General features: G+C 54.1%; 11 protein-coding genes across 11 annotated transcripts; 6 read left to right on the top strand and 5 right to left on the bottom strand.

Moving 5' to 3' along the window:
• Window positions 1-439: 439 nt before the first annotated feature.
• On the bottom strand, window positions 440-942 carry PG998_013179 (uncharacterized protein; the record flags this gene model as incomplete). Its single annotated transcript, XM_066879995.1, has 2 exons — window positions 440-860; window positions 935-942. The coding sequence occupies 2 exons, from the start codon at window positions 940-942 to the stop codon at window positions 440-442; spliced, it is 429 nt and encodes a 142-aa protein (XP_066724134.1).
• A 1,678-nt stretch (window positions 943-2,620) lies between these two features.
• Window positions 2,621-6,307, top strand: PG998_013178 (uncharacterized protein; the record flags this gene model as incomplete). The annotated part of the gene is made up of 1 exon (XM_066879994.1): window positions 2,621-6,307. The coding sequence occupies one exon, from the start codon at window positions 2,621-2,623 to the stop codon at window positions 6,305-6,307; it is 3,687 nt and encodes a 1,228-aa protein (XP_066724133.1).
• A 622-nt stretch (window positions 6,308-6,929) lies between these two features.
• PG998_013177 (family 7 glycoside hydrolase) lies at window positions 6,930-8,524 on the bottom strand (the record flags this gene model as incomplete). Its single annotated transcript, XM_066879993.1, has 4 exons — window positions 6,930-6,948; window positions 7,003-7,080; window positions 7,159-8,394; window positions 8,451-8,524. 4 exons carry the CDS (start codon window positions 8,522-8,524, stop codon window positions 6,930-6,932), a joined length of 1,407 nt encoding a protein of 468 aa, XP_066724132.1.
• A 919-nt stretch (window positions 8,525-9,443) lies between these two features.
• On the bottom strand, window positions 9,444-10,463 carry PG998_013176 (uncharacterized protein; the record flags this gene model as incomplete). Its single annotated transcript, XM_066879992.1, has 1 exon — window positions 9,444-10,463. One exon carries the CDS (start codon window positions 10,461-10,463, stop codon window positions 9,444-9,446), a length of 1,020 nt encoding a protein of 339 aa, XP_066724131.1.
• Window positions 10,464-11,624: 1,161 nt separating this feature from the next.
• On the top strand, window positions 11,625-12,599 carry PG998_013175 (uncharacterized protein; the record flags this gene model as incomplete). Its single annotated transcript, XM_066879991.1, has 1 exon — window positions 11,625-12,599. One exon carries the CDS (start codon window positions 11,625-11,627, stop codon window positions 12,597-12,599), a length of 975 nt encoding a protein of 324 aa, XP_066724130.1.
• Window positions 12,600-13,906: 1,307 nt separating this feature from the next.
• PG998_013174 (uncharacterized protein) lies at window positions 13,907-14,684 on the top strand (the record flags this gene model as incomplete). Its single annotated transcript, XM_066879990.1, has 2 exons — window positions 13,907-14,429; window positions 14,485-14,684. 2 exons carry the CDS (start codon window positions 13,907-13,909, stop codon window positions 14,682-14,684), a joined length of 723 nt encoding a protein of 240 aa, XP_066724129.1.
• Window positions 14,685-15,261: 577 nt separating this feature from the next.
• PG998_013173 (major facilitator superfamily transporter) lies at window positions 15,262-17,040 on the bottom strand (the record flags this gene model as incomplete). Its single annotated transcript, XM_066879989.1, has 5 exons — window positions 15,262-15,401; window positions 15,468-15,572; window positions 15,637-16,283; window positions 16,343-16,726; window positions 16,808-17,040. 5 exons carry the CDS (start codon window positions 17,038-17,040, stop codon window positions 15,262-15,264), a joined length of 1,509 nt encoding a protein of 502 aa, XP_066724128.1.
• Window positions 17,041-18,253: 1,213 nt separating this feature from the next.
• On the top strand, window positions 18,254-19,629 carry PG998_013172 (putative BCS1 protein precursor; the record flags this gene model as incomplete). Its single annotated transcript, XM_066879988.1, has 2 exons — window positions 18,254-18,954; window positions 18,987-19,629. 2 exons carry the CDS (start codon window positions 18,254-18,256, stop codon window positions 19,627-19,629), a joined length of 1,344 nt encoding a protein of 447 aa, XP_066724127.1.
• A 363-nt stretch (window positions 19,630-19,992) lies between these two features.
• Window positions 19,993-21,241, bottom strand: PG998_013171 (Alcohol dehydrogenase superfamily- zinc-type; the record flags this gene model as incomplete). Its single annotated transcript, XM_066879987.1, has 2 exons — window positions 19,993-20,942; window positions 21,019-21,241. The coding sequence occupies 2 exons, from the start codon at window positions 21,239-21,241 to the stop codon at window positions 19,993-19,995; spliced, it is 1,173 nt and encodes a 390-aa protein (XP_066724126.1).
• Window positions 21,242-21,947: 706 nt separating this feature from the next.
• On the top strand, window positions 21,948-22,463 carry PG998_013170 (uncharacterized protein; the record flags this gene model as incomplete). The annotated part of the gene is made up of 1 exon (XM_066879986.1): window positions 21,948-22,463. One exon carries the CDS (start codon window positions 21,948-21,950, stop codon window positions 22,461-22,463), a length of 516 nt encoding a protein of 171 aa, XP_066724125.1.
• A 914-nt stretch (window positions 22,464-23,377) lies between these two features.
• PG998_013169 (uncharacterized protein) lies at window positions 23,378-24,385 on the top strand (the record flags this gene model as incomplete). The annotated part of the gene is made up of 1 exon (XM_066879985.1): window positions 23,378-24,385. The coding sequence occupies one exon, from the start codon at window positions 23,378-23,380 to the stop codon at window positions 24,383-24,385; it is 1,008 nt and encodes a 335-aa protein (XP_066724124.1).
• Between the last annotated feature and the right edge of the window lie 2,699 nt (window positions 24,386-27,084).

Below are 27,084 nucleotides of genomic sequence, written 5' to 3'. Positions count from 1 at the left end.
CATTGGCACGAAGGGCCGCAGTTGCAACCGCCCGCGCCACACTCATCACCAAGGCTCGCAACAGATGATACCACTTCTCCATGTGGTGGTAGGTCAGGTTGCGCAGGAATTTGTGGCGCCGGCGCCGAGGCATTTGTATCAGGGCGGCCCTCGAAGATCTGTGGTACCATTTGTGGGTTGGCCGAACCTTGCGACGCGGTCTGGTGGGCTGGCAGCTGAATTATGATGGGCGCACCCTTATTTCCTAGCGTGGGCGGAAGCTGGAAGACGATGTTCTGTTGGGGTTGGCTGAGACAGGCTGCGCAGATACTCAGATTGATGGTTATGGGTTGGCTCGTGGCCCCCATTGTATTGGCCTGCAGCGGTGCCGGCGTCGGGACGGGTTGGCTTGCTGATCTTTGACCGTTAGAAAAGTTGTGCTACTGCAGAGAAAGGCATGTTAAGCGTCATACAGATCAATGTCCAAGCCGCCGTCGTCCGGAACGGCATCTGGGGCATTCGTTGTAGTGGCGGCCGTCGCGGAGTGGCTGGCCGTGGTGCTAGATGGTAATGAGACGCGCGTTGGCGACGGGGAAGGCGACTGCGGCCGCTGGGGGATGGATGGAGAGGCGCCCGACAGCCTTGGACGAGACGACTCTGGGGCGTCGGGCAGAGGATCCTCTGCGTCGGTGATGCAATCGCATTTCCGTTTGCGGGGGAGGGCGGCAGTGACGAGCGGAGGCTGGGGCTTGCACGAGCAAGAACGGTCTGGCGGGTGCGGACACTGGCGCAACGGCCGGCCCGGCTTGCGGACGGCTATGAGAACACGCTCTTGGCCATGGTTGCAGACGGAAGTCCTGTGTCCCCGAATGCACGGCTCGCTGCGACGGAGACGAGGTCAGAAGATGGCATGCTCGGTGATTGCGCATAGTTGGATGATTCTCTGCTTGCTTACCAAGCCATTTTGAGGCCATTGACCAGCGGCATTGCCACAAGTAACGAGTCTATCTGTGGCACTTTGATCGACGTTGATGATCGCTCGATGACCACAGCAATTCAAGTGAGTGATTGTCGGCCCCAAAGCGGGGCTGGTCTACATGGACTGTTGGTTGGCAAAGACATGCGAGCTGAAATGCGAACAGAGACTGCGCGGGCGCTAAAAGTAAACAAGGAAATGCTCGGTAATCGGTAGGAAGCTTGTTAGTTGTGAGGAAGCAACTGTTCTCTCTCACTATATTGCCTCTAGAAGTTGAAGGGGTTACTTTACGTCCAGCAACACCCAGGAGAAAGAAGTCTGTCTAGGGGCACACGCATGTGCATAAGCTTACGGTGTGTACGTAGTAGACCATGGCGACCATGCTTCATGGCACATGCAGCAACACATGGTACATTCACTGTTTAGTGTTTAGGCGCTCTAGTGGCCTTCTTCGGCCTTAAACGGTGGTCCACACCACTAAAGCCTGGGTCCCTCCAGGGGTCCCTTCTAGCGGCAAGCCATTAGGAGGCTCTTTCGGGGGCGCCCTGGCTACGGAACAGGTGGAGCAGCGCCCTAGAAGACCGACCCGGACCATGAATACGACTTCTTTCTTGGTTCGTCCGTTTTCCCAGACCTTTAAGTGCTGGACATCGAAATACGACCGGCTTCTGCTTGCCTACAGTGACATGCCCAGATAACCAGCTCGAGGCTACGCTATTGGTTTTCACTGTCTTGGTCTGCCTTGGCACTGCCAAGCAGATCTTGCTGCTCCTGGAGAAGGATAGATAAGTTTTATCTGTATTGTACCTCATACCATGGATTATGGGTTCAGATCTGCCACTTGTGTGCTTACTTTTGCGCGCCGGTTTCCTATCCACTACGTCGAACAAGCCACAGTGATGTGAGTGGAATATCCTGATCATGGAATGACGTGCAGCCCCGCGCCACCATCTCAGACGCTCCGATGACTGGAGGTTTTCAGTATGCAATTTGGAGGGTCTGAAAATTGCAGGTAAATACTCAACTCAATAATGCAGTACCAACGTGCATAGATGAGTCCAATCCCCGCAGAAAGTTCGGATCTTTACGTCGACTTGACCTCTTTTCTATGTCGTATTTCTCCTCACATGCTAGCCACGAAAGCAGGTAGGCCAACAAGGGCTTATCCTGTGAATATAGTTAGAGAGGCGATGCAGCATGAGCCTAGGATGTGATGGATAGGCTCACCGAAGCTATCTCCCAAGTACGAGCCCATTGGATGGCTGGTACACGGGAGCTAGCCAATTGGGTACATCACACATCACATCCAGTTTCTAGCAGCCCTGAGATACTTCATATGTAGATAATTGAATGCCAAGGGATGGTTGATGGAGGTGTTGCACAGAGGGGTGCTCAGCCACATGAAATACACGTCAGCGTGGAGGAAAAGCAATTACTGACCGACTGCCTTTCTGCCTATGGGCACTGCTGAAGCTGCTGAAATCGAATGTCGTGTTCTCTTCCTTCGTATACCATTTTTGTTATATTCTACACACAGCAGCAGTGAAAGATAACAAAATAACGACACAGGCGACCTAAAAGGAAAGAGTATCATCGTACACATTGATGTCTTACAAGTCCCTTATACCATCGACAAGCCATTCGCATGGCCAGCATGAATGCGAAATGGCAAGCGTCAACCCGCAGTCTAAATTTCCAACCGCACCTGCAGAACCATCTCCGTCAACCACGACTCCGTTAAAATGGCGGCCATTCTACCTGAGGCGACGGGTCCTACTCGGTTTCATTCTCATATTTTCTCTTATACTGGGCACGGTTGAGACCCTATTCGTTGTCTCGAACAAGAACAGCGGGATCGCCACAAGCACACCCAGTAACCATCATCTCTGGGTTAACGGGCCAACTGCTTTCCTTACTATAATCGCGGCCATCTGGACTAGGGCAGAGTATCAGAGCAAGCTAATAGCACCGTGGACTCGCTTGTCTCAACCCGAAACTCCTGCATCCAAGTCTCTTCTCCTAGACTATGTATCAATGTCCCCCTTCATCATACCCTTCACTTCCATACGCAATCGCGATTTCCTCGTGTCCATTACGACTGCAATTGGCCTCATCATCAAGCTCATAATCGTGCTCTCATCTGGCTTGATTACCCTTACATGGACAGGAGTTCAAGGCTCCCATCCCATGGTTCTGCAAGATCAGATTGTGGATAGCGACACACAGCTTCACAACGTTGGCACCCTCCCATGGCATATTATACAGGAATCGAGGTCGCAAAACTTTCTCTTTCCAGATGGTATATCTCGCGCGTATGCGTTTCAGTCGGTAAAGTCGGACTTACCAGGCGGCGTAGAGACGCGAACCGTGGTGCAGGGTATCATCAACACCCTGGATTGTGAGAAAGTGGAAGTGAAGCTGAGAGGAGCAATGCCGCCTAACGATAGCAACAACGGCCAGGGGCTGAACCTCACCATCAACTCGCCTCAGTGTACAGTGTCGAAATTGAAGATGGGAGGCGTTCAGTGGAGCGGCGAAGACAATACCACTGCGGTCATAAACTTTGCAAGATTCACCCGGACAACGTGCGATGGAACGACCGGGGATGCAGGGCGAAGAGTCTTTGTCATCTTCGGTGAGATGAGCTACACTAGGGACCCGTCGCAGAATGAGTATTTGGCGTTTACGGGAACCTTGAAGAAGTCCACACAGTTGCTCTGTGTGCCAAGGTACACTATAATGAACCTCGAAGTCGTCCGCAATGGAACACAAACCAGGAGTATAACACCTTTACAGGTCAGCACTACCAGGACACTAGACTCTGTGAGCCCGTGGCGCATCATGGATGCCCTCTTTGCTGCTTCCGATGGTGTGATGTCGCCATATGGCTATTATTACCAGCAGTCGATTGAAATTTCTTCAGCACTGGTGGACGTTGATACATACACCAAAACGCTCTTGAAAAGTCAGTGGTATTCGGGTCAAGAAGTAGCATCTTTGTACGATCGACAATTTCTGCAAGGAATCGCAACCGACTACTACATGCAGTTCAGTGCTATTATCGCCAAAGTATGTTTGATGCGTCCGCAGTCGACAGATATAACAGGTTTGGCCACAGTCAACCAGTACCGCCTTCTTGTTCAGGCTTGGGCAGCGCAGTGGATTGCTGGACTGGTCATACTTTGTGTCGTCCTCGCCATCATCTCACTCTTCCTGGTTCCTAGAGAGGATATTCTGCCATCCAATCCCAGTTCTATACTAAACATGACATCTATTGCGTTTTACAGCAAGGAACTTCTTCGTCGTTTACGCTACGCTGGATTGGCTGACGACAAATACTTGGATAAATACCTGAAAGGGAAGGCTTTCCAGTCAACGACTGCTCTTGATCCAGCCACCGGCCAAAAGCAATTTTGCATCATTGGAGATGGTGATGCGGAACCAGCGAAACAGGCCTCCTCAGACCCGTATCACCCACCACTCCTCCACCCAATCTTCCGCTCCTCTTTGTGTATTGGCCTAGTGTCCATGTTAATCACGCTGGAGCTAACGTTACAGGAGTCCAATAAGAATGAAGGCATTGGGGATGCCGGAAATGATTCCTATCTTCATTACACTTGGACGGCAATCCCAACACTCGTTTGTGGACTGTTCGCTTTATCCCTATCCGCAACCGATTCCTGTATTCGAGCCCTTGCTCCTTACATGATACTTAGAAAAGGAGTCCATGTGGCCCGGATGACGTCTGCCGACCTTCTGGATGCATCTCTCCCCAGAATCCTCTACAGAGAGGTCAAATTTACAAATATCGGACTGCTCGCAACCACCACTGCGTTTTTGATTGCATCACTTTTCACTATATTTTCTGGATCGCTGTTCCAGGTGCTTCCTCTTGCCACAACGGTCCCAACCACACTTCAAGCACTCAGAAACTTTGACCCGTATAGCTTTGATAGTTCGGGTGACCGGGACCTCGCATATAGCAGCGTATCCTCCACGATCTTGGGCGGTAACGTTTCTTACCCTCGATTTACTTACGATGACCTGGCGTTCCCCGAGTTATCATCGGCTCCCTCGCTAGGAACCATCCCCAACGTTCGTACTGCATCTATACCGACGATTGCTGCCGTGATCCCAGCTATTCGCGGGAAACTGAGTTGCCGGTCCTACGGGGTTTCCAAGATACGGACACACATCGCTTGGGGCAATGTGACCAGTATTACCCACCGAATTCATCAAAACCCCCTCGAGATCGGAATCGAGGGAGAGGAGTGCGGAATCTCCCACACAGAAAGCTCCGGCTATAATGCAATACTATCCACATACCCAAATGCGACCTACTTCGGCTTGGCTTCCAAGTCCAATGCCAATACAATCAATGGCTGCAGTGAGTTGCTCTATATCTGGGGCCGCATTGACTACAAGGCAAATCCCATTGTGCAGCACGTCTCTGCCTTGGGATGCAACACAACCTTCGAGACCGTGGATGCGGACGTGACGTTCACAGGAAGCCAGCTCGATATGGACGAGCGGGCTCCACCACGGCTACACCAGACCACCGCCCGCAACACGTCGTCAACCAAGTTACACTTCCGTGCGTGGTTCAGCTACATGTACCTGGCGAGCCTCAGCCTCGACCCGCAGCTCCTGGACAACTTTTTCAGCCTACTCGTGTCCTCCCCCTGGGCCGTTCTGCTGTCCGACCTGGGCGACGCTGCGGCCAGCGGTCGCATCGCCGCCGCCATTGAGAAACAGCACGGGATCGTGGCAGCCCAGTACATCGCGCAGCAACGGGTACCCGCGAACCAGACGAACAACCTCGGGCTTGTCAGCGGCCCCGCCGCCTTCGACGACCGTGGCCGCTATAACGCCACGGCGACGTACGCCGCCGGCCGCCGCCGCGTCGTGCAGGACGCCACGGCCACGCGCATCCTCGAAGCTCTCCTGGCCGCCGCGCTGGTCTCGGCCGCGCTCGGCTGGGCCACGCAGCCGCGCACCGACGTGATGCCGCGCGGAAGACCGGCTAGCATCGCGTCGGTCCTGGCGCTCATCGCGGGCGGGAATATGCTGGCGCGCTGGCCGCAGCCCTCGTCGACTTGTGACAAAGACGACCGGGGACTCAAGTTGTGGATGGGATGGGGCCTGGTTCCGGACGACGAAGGGCGGGCGTGTGGGGGCGAGAACGAGGCGGGGACGAGCCAGTTTGGCATCTTCGTCATGGATGAGGAGGAGGAGGGGAGTGTCAGGGACAAGGATACGGTGGAAAGGGGCTCGGTGCAGCGGTGGCTTGGCGCGGCAGCCCAGGGGTTATCGGATTGTTGCACGCCGCGACGAAGACATCGCAAATCATGAATGATAAGCTGCGTGTAGCTTATTCTCGCACCTTTCGCGTTGGGCGATAACATTGGCGTCAATCACGACAAGCAGCCGGACGCAAGCAATGAGCCTCTATCCTCCTGGCTGATATTCTTTTTGGCGATAGCGACAGCGACAACAACGACGAAATCCCGTCTCCTTTCTCACTTCCCCAAACTCTTACAGTCTCTTATTTGGCCATCACCATGTGTTTTATTCATTGGATTTATAATACGACTTTGGATCGTTACCCCTGATTTGCCTGCAACACGTTGGGATGAAAGATGAAGCCCAACACCAAATCACAATTGGCCGGAAGTTGAAGATTGATTGTTTCCTTCGTATTATTGAAATCATGAGTTGAGACGAGCAGGTGTAGATATCTGATATTACTTTTGATCTTTTGGGGGAGCATGAAAGGATAATGAGAATGCTTCAGTACTGGACAGTGACAACACGACTGCCATCTGTTTGCATAAAGTGACATGCTCAGCTGGTGTGTTATAATACAAGCCTATTATCCACACACTGGTTTTAACTCAGTCGTTGGTCTCTTGATTTCGTTTAATATCTTTCATCCTCTGTCACTCGTTCACTGGTCTTCAACTCAATCCCTTCCTCACAGACATTGAGAGTACCTAAAACTATGTCAGTAAAAGCTAAGCAGGGAGGTGGAGTCAGCGGGATCTTACCACTCATTGGAAACCTTGCAAGTGTATGGGCTGACACAAGTCTTGGGTCCTGTGTAGCCGCTACCACCGCATTGTCCGCTAGAACAGGTCACAAGTATCAGTGAGTGTCCCACAACCGGTTATATGGTATGAATAACATGAACGATCAAAACTCACAATTGCGTCTGCATGGGTCCAGCAGCCGTCGTCGTGCTCGCCTTGGTGGTGGTGGTAAGCGTAGGTTGCTTCGAAGTCGTCGTAGTCCCCGGCTGAGGCGCAGCACCACCACTGTTGAACGTCGAGCCGATATCGCCCCAGCGGATGTTGGAGAAGACGACGTGGGTGTCGGGGTTGTTCTTCTGGATCAGGGCCGGGTCGCCCTCGGTGGCGCTGCAGGGCCCGTTGGAGCCGCCGTCGAGCCAGTTCATGAAGCCGGTGGCGTCGTTCCAGATAGCAAAGGTCAGCACCATGCCGCGGCCCAGCGCCTTGCCCATGGTGGGGAGGCCGCCGAAGTTGGCGGCGGCGGGGTCGGCGGCGATGCAGCCGTCGGCCGTGAGTGCGTCGCCGCCTTCGACGGCGCTCGCCACCATCTTGCCGTTCTGGATGTACTTGCGCGTGATCTTGCTCAGGGTGCCGCGGGTGGTGCCGTCGTTGGTGATGAACTGGGTGATGACGGTGAACGGCTTGGTCGTGTCGACCGTCCCGCCGGGGCCGTAGTAGTTCTTGTGGCCCTGCGAGTAGGGGTTGAAACCGCAGCCGCCCTTGTCGCAGTCGGTGCTGGTGCATGGGTGCGGGGTGAAGGCGTTCGCCCTGGAGTTCGCCTCGAGAATGTCCATCTCGTTGCAGCAGTAGCCAGCATGTGCAGTGTTGAGCGTACCGTTCATCCAGTTCTGTACGGGGCACTGAGCATCGCAGTAACCGGAACCGTACTTGGCACCGCCGGTGTTGTAAGGGTTCCTTCCACCGGACGCATCCATCTCAGAGAGGTACAGTGCACCATTCTCTCCACAGGGCAGGGTGGACAGATCGACAGTGAAAGTCAGCTCCTGACCCAACAGCTTTGTCAATACGTAGTTGCCATCGGCGCCGAGGAGATATACGCGCGGGGAAGCGCTCTGGATGCCATTTGCGCCATAGGTGAATTGGTTCATGGTCATGCTATCGCCGGTCGTCGCCACACCATTCGCGGTGTAGTTGGCGTCTCCTTGGACCATGCAGTTCTTGGCGCATGTTGCTTGATCGGGGCAGAGGGTCGAGTTGACTCCGCTGGAGGTGGTGCAGGAGAGCCAGTCCTTGGTGTGAAACCAGTGGTAGTTCCAGTCAATAACGACCGACGTGCTCTGTGAGACACAGCCACCAGCTGTGGTGCACTTGTAGGTGGTCAACTTGGGAGAGGCCTCTGCGGTATCGTCACTGCACGATGTTAGACGTGAATGATTTAATATACCATGGAGAACGAGTAAACCTACGGGTTCTGTGCATTGGCCTGCAGACCCATGAGGGCTGCGACCATGCCGAAGGCAAATGCCGCTTTCGAAGCCATTGCAGCTAGATTGAATGAGCGAAGACAGGAACAGAGACGATAGCAGGGGACGTGAAGAAGAAGCCTGGGGAACAGAGACCATCTCTTGGAAGGAAGTGACAATTATATCACCATGGAGAAAGCCTGTAGTACGACGAACATGCGCGCAACAGAAGGTTTGCACGGAGTGTGAGGCAGCATTATCCGCGAATCAGAAGGTCGCGACAGCTGAATTCAATATTCGGGCCGCCCACCCTAGAGTGGAATGCAACGCCAAGCCCGTTCCGGTAGACGGAGGGACAAGCCCGGCCACCGGAGTGGCAATGGCATCGTTTTGACAGATGATTCCTGAGCGCCACCGACGCGAATTATTCCGGGCGATGATGATCTGGCCATACAACGTACTTTCTGTGTCGCAGAAACCGCCCCATCTTGAGAAGTTCTGGTCCAGGCATCGTGCTTGCGAGCCCCCACCACAAATTTCACATTGACCGCTGATCACAGAAAATAAGCAGTGTGGAGCATCATATACATAGCTCTGAGGCCTGGGGAATCTAGGCCAGGCTTGTGAACTATCGAAAGGGGTATCTGAAGAATTGTTGGAAGAGGACGACGGGAATCTACCACGTACGATATCATGGGTTTGCGTTGCAGCCACTAACTAACCCACCGAGCTAGTGATGCCCCCCAGCAAATAGGTAGCTGCGGGGGCTGCATAGCTTATGGGTCCGTTTGGAGAATGTGCGGGTAATTCCAGAGTTGTCTGTTCAGAACACCATGCTCCTTAAATGCTTGCTCTATTCGATAATAATCATATGCGGTGTCGATCAACTCACGGCATGCTTGATGAGGATATTCTGAATTTCATGTCTCCAGAACACGCCTCCCGTGCGGATGTATATTTGGGGATATCCTGATGAGCCCCCATGTTTCTGCCCCGTCAGCCCTTTTCTACCCCGGCCATGCCAGATTCTATGGCTTCGAGTAGGCGAGCGGGAAGGTGTACTGGTATGGTTTCCGTTTCTGAAGCAGGGCCTGATTTGATGATGTTGGCACTGGCATCTAGGAAACTGTGTTTGAACGTCGCCCAAAGCTGCTGGTCTTCGGGGTGAGCTCGTCCCGGGCGCGGGTAGTAGAGGTCATTCCGGTAGAAGGCCTTTTTTGCCAGTGCTATGCCTTCTTCGTTCATAGTCAGGGGTTTGCACCGATCAAAATCGAGGATCCATAGGTAATGGCGGCCAAGGGACTTAGAATCGAATACCGTAGGACTTGGGTTTTGGTGCTGATGTGTATGGTTGGACGACGGTGGAGGCGGGGGTGGTGCAAGGACAAACTCGATATCGTCAGCGTCTATGCGCGCGCACCAGTGCATAAAGGCCAATACCTTAGCCATGGCAACTGCGTATTCCTCCTTGGTCTCGAAATCGATGCCCAGCTCGTCCATTTGGTCAACTGACACAATATGGTTGCGCAGGCTGAAGGACTGGAACATCGAACGTCGACTTCCGCTGCTTCCCGGATCGCGGCGACGGCCTAGATAGGGTCGGATCATGCAGTCAACGGACCTGGGGTCGGCTTTGATCTGGTCGAGGAAGCGAGGCGGGCAGTACTTGTCGCAGAGCATATCACGGACATTTTTACCCAATGGTGGGATCCGTTGCGAGGTCAAGATGTTGCATGGCTGCTGTTGGTCTGGGGGAAATCTTTGTAGCAAAAGGGGAGGAATCTCTTCGGGTCGCGCGAAGCCGTGGCACTGAGGAATCTGAAAAGCAGTGCGAATGCCCGTGGGGCAATGTGGTAGAGCCCGGATGATGGAATGATGGACTTGATAGTCGTTCAGTAGGGAGCGGTTCTTGGCGCCATCTTCTCGTTTGAATGCCAAAACCTCGTCGGCGCCATCGTAATCGATGGACCAGACGCTACCGCATGCACCCGCTCCGATGCAGTGGAGTGGCTTCATGCGTAGAATGATGGTGTGATTCGTCAAAATGTTTATTCGGTGAAAACGCAGGTTGATTAGACTGATGATTGATGAGATGATTAGTCGACGATAATATTAATGGAAACAGTGTTCGGAGTAAGGTCAAGCACCAGAGTTCTAGGCCAATTGTATGCAATTTCAACCACACAGATCTCAAACCTTCATATGAATGAGTGAGGTATCTTACATTGCTAACAGCTGGCACAACGAGGGGCATTAAACATGTGTATTGAAATATGGTGTTGGCTCTACAGAGAAAACATGCGCCGCAGAGCTACTTGGGGATTACTTTCGCGAACTGACATTTGATCTGGATTGTGCCGCCCCTCTAGGATCCATGTGTCACAGATCGTCTTCCCCAATAAATCACAGATGCCGAGATCTTTGGCCTTTGATCATGTAAGCCAACTCGGGAAAACACCCTTAATCGAGGAAGGGCTGTGTAGCTGGGTGGTTGCCGTAGCCATGTTATAGAAGGTCTGGAAAGGGCATCTGGATGTATGATAGCGGCAATTGCTCCGCCTCATGTCTGTTATTAATTGGAAAAAGAAACGAGCGCAGTGAGAAAAGAACTTACTTGGCTTACGTCAATGCACTCTCACCACTGGATGCAGTCCCCATGAACATGCCGCAGCCAAGGCGGGCAGTTGCAGCGATATTTCGGGTGCACTTGCCATCCATCCACGCCAAAAACACGGCAAATTGAACCTGGAAATGCTCTATTTGAGATATTTGAATGAAATTGTGACCTTGCATACTACATCTCACAATCGTTAGTCCATTTGTTTAGTTCTGTGGTGGGGACGCACCTTCAATTGCAGCGTAGCCTAGACAACTGAACTAAGCCTAGCAGCAGTTGCAGCGGCGCAGGAACGCAGGAACGGCTTACTGCTGCTGCCCCTCCTACCCCTGCCCCTACCTGCAGCTGCCTAAAGACCACTGGGAAACGCGAGCGCGCATTTTCAAACAACACACTGCTGACGGACTGATTGGTTTCTTACTTACTTCTGACTTCATACTTCATTCGTCTTCTTCCGCAAACATCCATCTTCGATACGCTAATAGCCTTGGAACCTGCTTTATTCATTTTTTCAGCTCAACATACATCAACCTACATCATATACCTAATTCAGAGCTGTCATGGCTTCATCTGAAAGCGCTTCGGCGCCGCTCTACGTCGTCACCTCCCTCATCTGGGATGACCAGGACATGACCCAGACCCTCCAGCTGCCAGAAGTCTACCGTGGACTCGATGCCGCCAATGATGCCGCCAAGGCTATGATGACCCGTTATTCAAAGAAGTGCAAATTGCCCAGCAGCTTGAAGAAGTGGGAATTCAATCATGAAAAGACGTCTGACGGCTACTACTTCGGCTTCCTTGGCAGCAGCTACAACGGCCACATCGGCGCCCGGGTTAAGGTATTCAAGGCGTCTAGCCCAAGTGACTCTCTTCCCGAGGAACACCGTGGCGCTGCCATGAAAGGCGAAGAGGACGTCGAAATCATCAAGGACGAAGATGAGTCCGTCACTGGGGATGGCCCCAAGGCGCTCGAGGTGCCGGAGGAGTCCAAGGTCGAAGAGGATGACGAGGTCAAGGATGAAGATGAGGAGGAAGTGAAAGAGGAAGAGGAGGAGGTAGTGGAGGAGAAGAAACCCAAGCCGGCGGCCAGGCCCAAAATGAAGAAGACTGCCGTCGTTCCCGCCACTCATCGCAAGAAGATCCCCGATGGCAAGCCCGATTGCCTTAAGGGCCTCAAATTGCTCTTCACCGGCACTTTCGAGACCATGGATCGCAAGACGTCCGTCGCCACCGCTTACAAGTACGGCGCCGAGGTCATTAACAAGCTGGAAGACACTGACTACATCGTTCTCGGTACGCGAGCTGGCCCGAAGAAGCTCCAGACCATCAACGAAAACGAACTGGAGACCATCACCGAGGAGGAGTTCTTCCAGATCCTGGAGAACGGCGTCTCCCAGGAGAAGCGGGACCGCATGGCCGCCAAGAAGGCTGCCGACGAGGACGAGGAGCCCGAGGAGGAAGAGGAAAAACCCGCCAACAAGAGAAAAGGGCCTGCCGCTTCTGCTAGTTCCAGAAAGAGGACGAAGAAGAACTAGGGTAGCGTTCCATCGATTCTAGGTCCCCGCAAGAGGAAGCCAGACGGCAAGGGCTGGTACCTGATGCCATAGCTTGCCTTTTATTTCTAATATGTTCTTACTATGAGTCGGGTACAAAGCGTTGGTATTCTGGTATGACACACGAATTCTCAGTATGTCTTTTGTTATTGATAGCCTTTGATCATACACTGGGGGGCCACTAGTTCAGAGGCGCAAAAATGTAGTAATAAATAGCGAATCAGTATTTTTGACTTTTGCCGTGGACTGTACCTGGATCTTTGGTGACATAACTTATGATCTTTTTATAACCCCTAGCAACGCTATCCTCAGAACCTTGACACGATACTGCCTCAACTGAAATGACGATGGAGACCCAAGGTCCTCGAGATCCTGTTGCCTTAGATATCGGCCTGCATCTCGGACTAGTTTACCTGAGGCCTTGCTTTGTTCTATGTGCTTGAGCTTAGCGAATACATGAACGCGTATGCCGTCTCGAGGGTCTTGTTGACTGCCATCGAATGTGGTCGTGTCTTTTACCCGCCCCCTTGTCAGTTGGTCGAGGCTGATTTAGGGGAACGAGTATTGGGTTGCCGCTGGATGTTGAATTATGTGTGTTTTGGATGCCAGGGGTTGTTTTATTCGAGTCCAATTGTTTACCCTACAGTTGGGCTTACCAGTATCTTACTTGCTGTTATCTTTATCATCAATATGATAGCCATGGGCATATCCGGCTCCCACGGTCTCTATCGCAAATCCAGGGTGGTTCGGCCCACATACTATGTATATATATAGAAGGGACCACCTCCCCATCTCTCCTGTAGTCCCTTTAGCAATCTCACTATGACCTCCTCATCTGAGGGTTTCGTAACTGGGTCTTCGAAGCGACGGGTCAAACTGCGAGTGGACTTTCGTGTAGCATGTTACGCTGTTGGCAAGCCTCTCTGAAGATTCGAGGATAAGACTCGTATTGATGTTTGTGGTCCACGCGGAGACTCTGGGCTTTTGATATCTGCAATTGTCGTCCTGAGTTAAGTCTGGTATCTATGAGGGCATTTGGTATTCACTACAGCAACCCCCTATCGGATGGCCGTTGACCCAACGACACACTCTGATGGACGGTACTTACGATATCACCAGGTATCCGGATCCCATTCCCAGGTTGACAAGCATTAAAAAAGCTCCATAAGTATCAATCTTCCCTCACTTTGCCAAACCTTTCCTCTTCTCTCTCCACCACCTCCCCTCCTCTTCTACATCCTTCTCGTCTGTCTGAAACGCTTTTGCTTTTCCAGCAATTCCTGCTCAAAATGGCTAACAACAACCGCAATCACGACAACCGGGATTACAACGCCCCCCAACCCTCCGGCCTTCCTCCCACGAAAGCTCCGAACCTACGACCCGAGATAAACCTCACGAGTGCTATCATCGCTGCCGCCGAGGCGAGGGCCGCAAGAACACCAAGCCAAGCCGCATTGCCCTCCCATCTCATCTATGGTCCGTCGTCCTTCTCTGCAGTACACCATCAGATGGCCCCGGCTGTTCCCGTTGCACCCCCATACGGATTCGGACTCGCCATGCCTTTCCAAAGCCCGTATCCGCATGCCCAACTTGGTCCACAGCAGATGAACGTTGCCCCGGATCGCCGACAGGCAAACCTGGGCCCGCCTCCGGGCTACTTCCAGCCGCCTGACGGAACCGCCTACGATGCCCGTTCCGGCGCAACCAATCGCCGCGTCATCTCCGACGGGCCCATACACCCACAGCCGTCTCAGGGCCGCGGCATGTGGCAGGCTGATCTCCCACATTGGGGGCCCACCACGGCGATTGTAAGTACTGCTTTGCTAATGGTAATTATAACTTGTCCCCTTTTAACCCACTCCCGCAGTCGCCCACATTGTCGACCATAGTCGCCTGGCCTCCCTGCCGACACTAATCCGGGCGCCTGAAACCACGGAGCAAAAGGCCGAGCGCGAGAGGGCGGAGTATGTCAACCGAGCCCGCAAGAAGTACGACCGGGGCCGTGCCTTTGAGGACGATGAGGAGTTTTATCCGGGGAACTCTGGTAACAGCGGCAAGAAGACATGAAGATCTGTTGTTCGCTTCTGTGTCATATTCATCAAGACTTGATTTGACTGTTCTGCATAGCAGGTGAAATCTTGGGTCTTTATTGGAACACAAGCTGAGCGATGAACAAAACTGGTGGCCGTGATGATAAAGTCATCGGGCCAAGGTCCCAATACCGGACTCCCTAGTACAACTCACTCGACCGCAGCATGGTACAACGCCCGCTCAAGCTTCCGCTCCACCGAGAGAAATCGCAGGACACGCAACAACAGGAGCAACAGCATGACAGGCGCGAACAGCGCATGTACGGGTCAAAACAACATCTAGGCCCTGCATCCTCGGAGTAGGTAGTTGCTATGGGAATGGAGACAAACCCGGGTATGAATACAAGCGAGTAAGGACCATCTGTTGATTAACATGCGTTGCAATTAAATTTCTTTCTTGGTTATATGCTTCCTGCTTTCATATGTTTTGTTTGAGATTTCGTTATCTTGCTGGGGTCTTCGAATGTTTCCTGACTTTGCCTTAGCGTTTGCCATTTTCTCCCTTTGTCACTTTTATCCAATTCGACATTCGGGGCGGAACCAGTTGTGTCTATTCAATAGCTCGCAGTCTCATATTTGCTCATGGCTCGAACCTTCTTCCCATACTTGAACAACAGCCACGGGCCAGGCAAAAGTATCAAGGCGATCAAGGCGAGGACGCTGGTTGCCCAGCCGGTGCCTAGTTTTCGATACACTAACACCACATCGTTAATATCTCTCTAGCTTTGACTTGCCTGAGCACAGGGGATCGGCGACTCACTTTGCAGTCCAAATAAGGGGAACACGGTGCCGAATATGTAACGTATCAATCCATTCGCGCTTGCAGCACTGGCAACGTTGGTTCGGTGGTATACATCGGAGGTATCTATATAAGTTCTTGATTAGCAGTGGATGCCAGACGGAGTCACGCAGATAAGCATCCCACTTACATTGCATGGAACTGATGAACAGGGCCACGTTGCCGCAAGCAAAAAGGGTGATGGCAACGATGGGCACTGCGGGATTGACGGCGGCCTGGGCCGACCAGCCGAACCAGAGCAATGAGGTCGGGAGGAGCAGCGTGGCGAACATGGCGGAGTAGAGGCGATGCTCAGGCGGGATCTCGTTGGGCGGGAAATGGCGGATCTTGGTCTGGTACAGGAAGCGGTCGCACAGGTAGACCAGGCCGGTGCCCAGACAGCAGCCGAAGGCCACGGCCAGGAAGACCATGCCGGACTGGACCAGAGTCCAGCCGTACGTGCCCTGAAATACGAGGAAGAAGGCGCCGAAGAAGAGGTAGAGCGTGCCGAACTCGCACGCGATGTACAGACCCAGGATCCCCACGATGGGCTCCGTCAGCAGCATGTGGATCGGCCGGAACAGCCCGATGCGCAGGAACTGCTGCATCAGCGACAGGAAGGGCGGCTGCTTCGGCGCTTCGAGGCCGAGCTGCTTCATGCGGCGGCGCATGAGGATCGGGTGGTACGTCTCGGGGGTCGCGACGACCCATAGCAGGGTAAAGATGGACAAGAATACGACGGTGAACTGCGTCCATGGCCACCCTTTCCTGTCCACAAGAAACACGCCGACGACCGGTCTGAAATCGCAATACATCTGTTAGTACCTCTGTACCCTTGAGTTGACCGATAAACCTACCCCAGCCCCGGTCCCAGAAACGGGCTCAGAATGTAGAGTGCGATTGGCAAGCCCCTTTCCGCCGGATAGTAGATCTCGTTGAGCACGCCCGAGCCGACAGCGATGCTGGGCGCGTAGAAGAAGCCGGCGAGGAAGCGCATGATGCAGAGACCGACGAAGCTGGTGGTGAAGCCGCAGGCGAGCGAGAACAGGCCCCCGAGGATGGGCGCGATGAAGTACACGACGCGGCGCCCGGCGAGCTCGGAGAGGGGGCCTCCAAGCACGGGGCCGAGCCCCAGCGACAGGATGTAGAGCGACAGGGGGAGGAAGGCCACGGTGCTCGAGACGCCGAACTGGTCCATGAACTGGCTGTGGGCCGGGCTCACTATCGAAGTCGCTAGGGATCTGTGGATGCGGAAACATGATGATTAGTTCTGAAGTCGTCATTGATCGCCGGCTAGTTGGCGTGATGGGCTTCCCACTCACCCTGAGAAAGCAGTGATGGCAGCCATAGCGAGCTGGCGGTTCTTCTTCCACTTGGGCCAGTTGTACGGGTTCGCCGGGTCGTCTCGCCATTCCCACGGAGGACTTGGGCTCTCCATCGCCGCTGGCCCGTTGGGAAGGCCAGTCCTCTCGCTGGAATTGTTGCCGGTCGTTTGCTTTTCCTCCTCGCTGGAGGTGTCCAGCCGAGACCGGGATGGGTTTTCCACCTCCGCCATGTCTTTACTCGATCCCGCCTGGCTTCCAGTTGGATGGGCTGGGAAGAAAAAAGAAAGTCGAGGATGCGACTCTTATGGATCGAGGTCGGGGTTGATAAAAGCAGTCCACTCTAGTTTGTTGGGCGTATCTTGCTATGAGAAACGGACTCAAGCTTGCTTGCTTGTCAGCGCTTGCAGTTACTTGCTCAACCCAAGAATCACCTCGTGGAGTACCCCCTAAGCACAACGAGCAGTCATTGAGATGTGCGCAGAGCAGATATTCACCAGACTGACTTTGAGGAGACTGGGAGCCCCCCCTATAAGTACTTAGGGCATGCGATTACTGATGCGTGCATTCAATATACAGCAAAGGCCCTGTCATGATCACAGGACGCAAGGGGATTATAAATCGGACGAGGCAGGAGATCCCGACGAGCCTGCGGATGCAGGCTGTTTGCTTTGCTGACCGTCTATTCCGCAATGCATGCCTAGTGTAACGGCATGCCTCGGTAGTTCAGGATCGGGCCGTGGTCATCGTGGGTGGTGATTAGTGAACATTGGAGACCTAACGCCGACAAAAGAAATCGCCAACGGGATCATATCATCCCCCTTTTGGACCCCAAAATTCACACCGGCCGAAAAATGGCACCCTCGGTTGCTAGAAGCCAGGGGCTAGACGTCGAACGATTACTGATTGCTGCGAAAATGACTCCAACCTCCGGGTGATGTAATTAATCACCGCTAGAGAAAAGCAACATCTTTTAGGGCCACCGGTTACATGAGTGGTGATCGATCGTTCAATTCTTGCTACACATTTCGATGTAGATTATCTCAATAGCTGGCGTTGATATTATTCTTATATCTCGGGAACCAAGATGATGTACAATGTGTAGTTGACTTGGCTATTGCCGGCTTCCGATGGATAGTGGATGTTACGCTGCATTGATTGAGTGGGTGGCCAAAGCCAGCCTGAGGTAGAGATGCAGCAGGTTTGTGTTCGTGAATTACCTAGGGAGACTGCGCATAACATGGATAGCTGATTGCCATATTGATTGATGATTGCTGTTGATGTTGATACGAGTGCAAGAAGGCCGGGTGTTTTGTTACCCACCCACTAAGCTTAGTCCACAGTGAGGGGTGCGAGCTCTTTAGTGGGTCAAGCTCTGTCCAAGAATAAACTGACGCCAATTGCGACCGAATTTTGGGGTCTAGGTCGAAAAAAACATCCCACGCCATGGCGTCAGACACGCCCATCAAGACGGGCCAGTCCCTCTTGGACTTCAACCAGCTGTTCGACAACCCAGTATTCGCAGGCGGCTTCGGCCTGGCCTCCCTGGGCGCCGTGCTGACCTTTGCGCGCCGGGGCGCCATCTCGACCGCGAACCTGATGCGGCGCCGCCTGCTCGTCAACGTCGAGATCAGCCGACAAGATCCCGCCTACCCGTGGATCCTCGCGTGGCTGTCGCAGCCGCGGCAGCACACGTCTTTCCTGGCGAAGCGGCTGACGCGCATCAACGAGCTGTCCATCACGACCGTCGCCAACACCAACTCGTCGACCGGCAGCCCCTCCAACGCCAGCTTCTTCCTGCAGCCCGGCTACGGCCGCCACATCGTCAAGTACAAGAACACCTACATCGCCGTCTCGCGCACCAAGCAGTCGACCGCCAAGATGAACACGGGCGAGCCCCACGAGACCATCCTTCTTACCACCCTCTACGCCCACCGCCACATCTTCGAGGACGTCTTCACCGAGGCCCACGCCAGCGCCCGCCAGGCCGTTGCCGGCAAGACCGTCATCTACTCCGTCCGCAACTTCGATTGGGTGCCCCTGGGCGAGGCGCGCTGGAAGCGGCCGCTGGATAGCGTGGTGCTGGCTGAGGGGCTAAAAGAGAGCATTGTCGGTGACGTCCAGGACTTCGTCAAGCGGCGCCAGTGGTACGTCGACCGCGGCATACCCTACCGAAGAGGATACCTGCTGTTTGGGCCCCCGGCACCGGCAAGACTTCGTTCATCCACGCCTTGGCGGGCGAGCTGGACTACAATGTTGCCATGGTCAACCTGAGCGAGGTCGGCGTGACGGACGACAAGCTCGCCTTCTTACTCTCCAAAGTCCCCGAGCGAACAATTATCCTGCTTGAAGACGTGGACTCGGCCTTTGTCAACCGCACGAAACGCGCCTCGGACGGATACAGCGGCCCGACCGTCACCTATTCCGGCCTCTTGAACGCGCTAGACGGCCTGATGGCTGGCGAAGACCGGATCGCCTTCCTCACCACGAATCACATCGAGCTGCTGGACCCCGCGCTCATCCGCCCCGGCCGCGTCGACATGATGGTGCGCATCGGCGAGGCGACGAGCTACCAGGCCGCCGCGCTCTGGGACAAGTTCTACGGCGACGTGGACACGGACGGCAAGGGCCGAGAACGGTTCCTCGCCCGGCTCGAGGGGCTGGGGCTCTTTGCCGAGCCCAAGGAAGGAGAGGCGACGCCTATTCGGACTAGCACGGCGGCCATTCAGGGGCTTTTCTTGTTCCATAAGGATGACATGGAGGGTGCCATCGCTACGGCGGACGCGCTGGTTATGCCGCCAAAGACGGGGGAATCCAAATAGGGCTCCAAGGTTACTGTACACTACATGTATAACACGATGTATTATGCGACATGATGATACCCCTCAAATAGACACAATACGTTTGTGACTGATTGCTCAAATCTCCGTGGATTCTAACATCCGCTGCGACTTGTTATCCTACTACGTATGCGGCCGGTTTGATCCTCTTTATGGGGACTACTACTTTCTAGTCGATTGCTGCTTCACTCGAGAGGCAAGCACTTGGGCTATTGTCGATCATACTTGTATGAAAGTCTACGAAATTCAAGATCTTAACGCCTACTACGTACGCTAAAGTGCCAAAGGAGAACACGCCAAAATGCTTCTGCTCGACCGAATTGCTGCTGCTGCTCATCTCGTACATCACCAAACCATGATCGGTTTGACCACCGTCCCTTTTATCATCGACTCGATCGCCGCCTCGTAGTCGTCAAAGCTGAACGACTGCACCAGCCTCTCAAAGGGGAAATCGCCGTCCCTCCACCACCGGATCATCTGCGGAATGTACTCGGCCGTGTCGCACTGCCCCATGACGGCGCCAAAGTACTGCTTGCCGCTATCCATCCACTTCTGCATGGGCAGCGTCACCGCCGCGTCCGGCATGCCCGCGCCGACCTGGATGATGCGGCCCATGTAGCGCGTCGCCTCGATCGCGGCCACCACGAGCGGCTGGTGCCCGCTCGCGTCGATGGCGACGGTGGGGCCCAGCCCGTCCGCCGCCTGCCTGATCGCGTCCACCAGCCCTCCCGGCAGCGCGAGGCCCGTCGTGTCGATGGTGTGCGTCGCGCCCAGCGACTTGGCGAGCGCGAGCCGCGCGGGGATCCGGTCCACGCCGATGATGCGCCGGCAGCCCGCGTTCCTGGCGGCCATGACGGCGGCCAGGCCGACGCCGCCCATGCCCATGATCACGACGGCGTCGTCGGGGCCCGCCTTGGCCACGTTGACGACGGTGCCGCTGCCCGTCAGCAGGCCGCAGCCGAACGGGGCGAGCAGCTTCAGTTCGTCGCGCGTCAGGTTCAAGCTCGCCACGTTGACGACGGACTTGGCGCTCGCGATGGTGTGCTGCGCGAAGCTGGACTGGCCGAAGAAGAGGCCGCCGAGCGGCGGCGCCTCGTCGTCGTCGGCGTCGGGTCGCGGCTGCGGCGCGAAGACCGGGCCGCCCATGAAGTTGATCCGGAAGAAGGACGTGCAGTGCGACACGGGCCCCGTCTGGCAGACGTGGCACTGCCCGCAGTGCGTGAAGGACAGCAGCACCGCGTCGCCGGGTTGGACGTGTGTCACGGCGGCCCCCACCTTCTGCACGTAGCCCGAGCCTGATCGTCCGACGCACATGAGTTAGCTAGGGGGGGCTCTTCTCCTGCGGGAACCTGATACGAGAGAGTTACGAACCTTCGTGTCCCAAGACCCGTGGGTAGTAGACACCGGGCACGCCCTTGTCGTCGGGTGTGTCGCCGCAGTGCAGGTCGGTGTGGCAGAGTCCCGACGCCACCATCTCCACGAGGACTTCGTCGTCGCCGGGTTCACGAAGCGTTACCTCCTCCATGGCCCATTTGCCTTCGGAGAAGGGGCCTCTGGCGACCAGGGCGCGCGACTTGATGGGATTGTTCGCCATGATTCTAAGAAATAGCAGATACGACCGATTGCACTTGAAAGTGAGAGGGTGTAAGTTCTGCCCCCGGGCTATTTAACCAGGGGCTTGGTGGATACAAGCTATGCCAAGTAAGAGATCGGCACGTGGGATATATGGCCTTAGAGTTTCCGTTCTCCGGGGAGTAACAGGTACCAGCCTGTCAATATGCATGTCTCGTGCCTCTAGTCCCCAGCTCCAGCTGAGAGAAGCACGAGTCAGGCATTGCAAGTGGCTACTTTATCTGCCGCACGTCACCATTCCACTCCGCACTTGGGGTCCCAGGGCCTGCCCCGGCTTCGGGTTGGTATCGTGATGCGGGGAAGCCAAGTCGAGCCCACTAATTCCGGTAGTTCTAGTCGGCCGGTTTCTCCCCCAGTCTTTCAACGCTAATGAAATGCCTCTCCCACGATTTTTGGGATTGCATTGTCGCACAAGAAAGAAGAAGCATTATTTTGGATCCCGTCATGTCTCCTTTATCTTCTATGTGTTATTTGCTTTGACATCAGGTCTCTCTAATATTGCGCACAATGCCCTTTGTAGAATCAGATCCCCTTCATAAGACCACTCACAATCTCAATCATGGATCTGTTTCATGCTTGATTTCCCAGACTCCGATCATAAGACATATTTACACCCACTCACTACAGGCAAATCCACCACATTTCAGGGCGCGCGCATCTCTCTCAAGATGTGCTTCAAACAGTACACAACTCTAGCCTGCCCTGGGTGTGGCCACCACTTCCCCTACAGCGTCGATGTGCCCATCCGCTGCCCTGAGTCCCTTCACGAGCCTCATCCGGGCTTCGGCGTCTGTTTCGAGGGTGTGAAGCAGACGTTCGTTGGTCCTGACGACGAACAGGAACCGTCGGCGTCGTCAAGTGACATGCCCGATTCCAAGTCAAGGTATAGTCAGAGCCATGTTCGTGTGAGAAACCACTTCGCCCAGATGCCCAACCCGCTCGGGGAGGGGGCACCCAAGTACCAGTATGCGCTGCGCGAGTATGCCCTTACCTGCCTCTACAACCCCAAGGAGCTGCTCGAGGGCGACTTCGACCCTCTGGCGACGGCACACCCGGGCTGGGAGGGCGGGCACACGGCCGAGCTCCAGAAAGTCCCTTTTGTTATCGGTGGTGGCATGACGTATCGCACGATGCTGCAGAACCTAGGTGAGTCTATCGTTCGGCACTCTTGTAATGAGGTCTAGATATACAGGTAGGTTCAGCCCACCTAGACAAGCTAGCAGGTATAGAGAAAAAGAGAGGGTGAGAGAGAGCAACGTCCGCTATACAGGTAGGTTATCCCATTAAAGGTATTTTGATATAGCAGCAGGGTATTCATTAAATATAGGCTTACTACTTACCCCGTTATCCATACATTAGACGCGTGTACTTAACGAATACTGCTGAAACGTACTACGACAACTGCTACCATATCCCCCTTACACTCTTCTGTCCAAAGCATCATGTCCGCGTGGATTAGACGCGCTCCCTTAATGCTGCTACCATCGCCATTGCCGAGGTGCTGCTGGCCCCTGCTTCTGTTTTCACGTCGGTCATCATATAGCCTCTGGACCCCTGCTGGACCACCAACATCACCGGTGAGCCAGATTATTGGTGTGCTTGTAGAAACGTTGGGGTGGCTGACATCTTAAATCTCGATGGTTCGATTCCTTCGAGGGTGAACACTTCTATCCAATCACGGAGGGTGGGTCTGCGTATTGACCTCATGGATAGATTCAGCTCGCGTCTCAATTTGATGTATCCCCCAATCAGATCGCAGGTATCGTCTCCCCAAATTTGGGGGTGTAGGGAATAATCTGACTCAACTATCATATCATCTCGGTACTATCTATACTGTGTAACACACCGATGGAGCTTCTCGGAAACTAGCTTAACCGTTATCACAAGCTTTGGGGGCCGCAACAAGGGGCCGGCTCTCGCAAGGGGCGGGGGAGACGAGGAGGGTATGATCTCAACCTTTTGCCCTAACTTCTGTCATCAAATATCTTCTTCTGTCAAGCACCACTCAAGCAAGGCAGGAAATGTCACATTGTTGCTCGCCCTCTACGACTGGACCTTTCGATATACACGAAACCGTCTTCCAGTATCGCGAGCCGAGATGACCGCCACGCGTTATAACCTCGGGCCACTCACGACGCCATTTACTCCCAACCCGACCTGCGTGACGCCCATGGTAGGCGAATGCAGCGCCGCGCCCTGCTACGCCTACCAAGGCCAAGTATGCACGCGCCTGCCGAAGTTCGGCAACTCGTACGGGCTGGCGGACCAATCCTCGTGCTGGCCGCCGTACACGGCCGGCGCCGCGACGGTCGACGTCGCCACCAAGGCCGGCCTGGGCGGCTGGGGCTTCTACTCGCCCGGCGTGCGCTGTCCCGCCGGACAGACGCCGGCGTGCACCAAGACGGCGGGCCGGCCGGACGGCTTCACGTTCCGGTACCCGCCCGCAGACGGGGAGACGGCGGCGGGCTGCTGCCCCACGTCCTACGCGTGCGCCCGCGACAAGAACAACATCCAGACGTGCATCCGCACCCTGCAGTCCACCGTCTACGACGTCGTGTCGTGCGGCGGCGCGGGCGCCGTGGGCACCGCCGTCTCGACCTTGGTGGCCACGGCCAGCTCGTACCACGTCCTGCTGGCGCCCATGATCCAGATCAACTGGCAGCCGACCGACCTCCCCAGTAGTACTTCCACACAGCAGCCAACTAGTCTGTTTACGGGATCTGTCACGGACGTCCAGGTTCCGGGGCCCACCAACAGCAACGCTTCTCCTGTATCTACTCCTGCACAAGAGGGCCTGAGTGTCGGTGCCAAAGCCGGAGTTGGTGTTGGCGCCTCCTTGGCCGCGCTGCTGCTGCTTGGGGCGACTGGGTATTTCATTCTACTCAGAAAGCGTAGAAGAGCAAAGGCGTCATCTGCGGCTTCAAACCCTGTGGAATCCGAAACTGCCGGGCATCAACTGGACAGCAACCATATGTACGAGATTGGGGGAGTAGGGAACCTAAGCAGAACCACGAACTGTTCGCTCACAACCAACACAACGCATACGCTGTTAGTGGGCAACATGAACTGGGCTAGCACGCTATCTGATGACTTGATTGCCGCATAAGTCTGAGAAGATAGGTATGGGCACTAGTTTTTCAGGAACTAAAGCGTATAGGGCATCACCACGTCTAAGGTTGGAAAAGAAGATAGATAATCATCAAGTTAATTTCAAATCGCATATAACAGTCTCGAATATAATAGGGGTTGCTTTTGATGATTTGATAGCTCGATCGAGTTATCGATGTTCTTTTTCCTTTTAATTAGTTCCACTCCGAAACTCGTGGGTGTTCCTAGCCTGGGGTTTGGGCTTACTTACTATTACCCATGGGGTACCTACACTATGCCCTTGTGCTTACTTCTCGGACAGGCCTTTAGCGGCCTAGCGGCCTGCATTATGACGCATCCACAGCCTGGTCACACGCCAAGAAAGCTGACATATTTCGAACTGGAGCCTGATTGTTGGGATGTGTACTTCATTCAGTTGACTACAAGTTCAAGTGACTCTATCATCCCCACATCATTGTTCCAGTAATCTATATCCACTGTTTTTCTTACAGAAAGAATGCGTCTGCTCAGAACCGAGACGGATGGTCGCATCACCTTGGCGGATGACCAGCACGAGAATCGCCTTCCTCCGTACGCTATACTGTCGCACAGGTGGGGTCCAGACAAGAGTGAAGTCACGTTCGAGGACATGAGAGATGGCGCCGGCCTCGACAAACCAGGTTATGAGAAACTTCGGTTTTGCTCCGAGAGAAGCTCCAAAGACGGGCTACGATATTTCTGGATTGACACGTGCTGCATCAACAAATCGAACAACACGGAGTATTCCAAGGCCATCAACTCGATGTTCCAGTGGTATCGGGAAGCCGCCAAGTGCTATGTTTACATGGCCGACGTCGAATCCAGATCTTCCTTCGAGCAAAGCTCTTGGTTCACAAGGGGCTGGACGCTGCAAGAGCTACTTGGCCCCCGTGTAGTGGAATTTTACGCACGCGACAGATCCTATCTGGGAAACAAGGACAACAATTCCCTCGGCCGCCTTGTCGAATCTATCACAGGTATTGACTTGGAAGTCCTTGGAAACCCGGAACGTGTCCATGATTCGAGTATTGCGGCACGAATGAGCTGGGCTTCCAGGAGGACCACGACGGTTGTGGAGGACGAGGCGTATTGCCTCCTTGGGATTTTCCAAGTCAGTATGCCGCTTCTGTACGGCGAAGGGAAGAAATCCTTCCATAGGCTGCAGGAGGAAATCATCAAATCATCCACCGATCAGACAATATTTGCTTGGGGCCTTTTGGGCCACGCTGACTTGTGGAGTGGGGAGAGGCGATTCAAAACCCCTTTGACTTGGCCATGGAAGACTCTTCATCGCTTGCTGGGATCCAACTACAGGAAAGGGGCGACAGCGCACTCGCCAATCCTAGCACCTTCCCCTGCAGCATTCGTCGACTGTGGCGACCTATTACCACGCGATATGGGTGTGATGCAGGCACCATATGGTATAACGAACAAAGGCTTGATGGTGACCTTGCCGTTCGTTGACGAAATCGACCCTCATATGTTGCTTTCCTGCTGCACCAAGTCGGATCAGTCCAAGATCCTGGTGTTACGCCTGGTCCCTCTTTCCAACGGCGTGTATGCTCGGGCACTTGACGAACCCCCACGCTGGGAATGGGCCAAGTTGTGGAAACGCTATCCCATACGCCTCGTATACCTCCACATGGGTCGCAGTGGTGAACTGCTTCAAGTTGGATGGGGCATGTATAGCGATTCTGTTCAGCTAGGAGACCTGCCACCAGGATATACCATCTCTCATCACGGATCTGGCTGGGATCCTTCTCGGAAACTTTTCAGGCCCAGAACTGATGCCCACTTTTCCCTCTTTCATCACAAGAGGGATTTGCTGAGTCCTGTTGCCATTCCCGTCCGTATCCTTTGGGCCTACGCTGATGAAGCTTGCACCTCGAGGCCGGCTGGCGTAAAGATAAGTATGTACAACAGCACATGCTCAACCCTCGGCGCCGGCCTGCAACACATATGGCGGCGACACCCAGAAGTCTACTGGAAGGTCTCCTGCGAATCGGCATTCGGGACTCGCTACGTTCGTGCCGACTGCATCGAAACGAGGAACCCATTCCGTATCTTGACGTTACACTTGGCGTCTAATCTCAGAGTCTACGAACGCTACTATTTCCAATTCGGCTATATACTTATGTTTTTGACGCTCGGCCTACTATTGTATTTCCCGCCTATCAAAGTCATAGAATTGATCTCGCTCACCATCTCTCTCTCTTTTGTTGGCAGTCTTTTTTATTTTGCCAAGAAGAGTAGGACGAGGGTGTCGGTGATTTTCTTCCATTCTAATTTTGGCTCTCAATCGCTCGCCTTCCAGTTTTCCTTAGAGTTCCTTATATGCTTCGCCATTTTCATTCTACTCACCTTGTTCAATAACGAGCTGGTTGATCGCTGGGTTCCAGCATCTTTCCTTAACACTTTCTTGGCCACTTTCATCTCCCCAACTTTGGCTCTTTTGCAGTCATGCCTTATATATTATGGCCTCTTACTGGAGCTGTGCGGCATATCACAAGCACAAGTCGGCAACGTTTGGAAACACGCAGCTGCCCATTTCGGCTACCCATTTGTGGTAACACTTGTTGCTTTTTCAGAGAAATTTCTTTCATCTCCTTTTTCTTATATACTGCTGCATATTCCTATGTGGATGTTTATAGAGACTTTCATTCCGTTGCATCTCTCTGA

Source organism: Apiospora kogelbergensis (genome assembly GCF_038363985.1).
Source record: "Apiospora kogelbergensis strain CBS 113332 chromosome Unknown utg000009l_segment0_segment0, whole genome shotgun sequence".
Lineage (NCBI taxonomy): Eukaryota > Fungi > Ascomycota > Sordariomycetes > Amphisphaeriales > Apiosporaceae > Apiospora > Apiospora kogelbergensis.
Note: the sequence above shows the minus strand (reverse complement) of the source record. Positions and strands in the feature narration are given on the sequence as shown.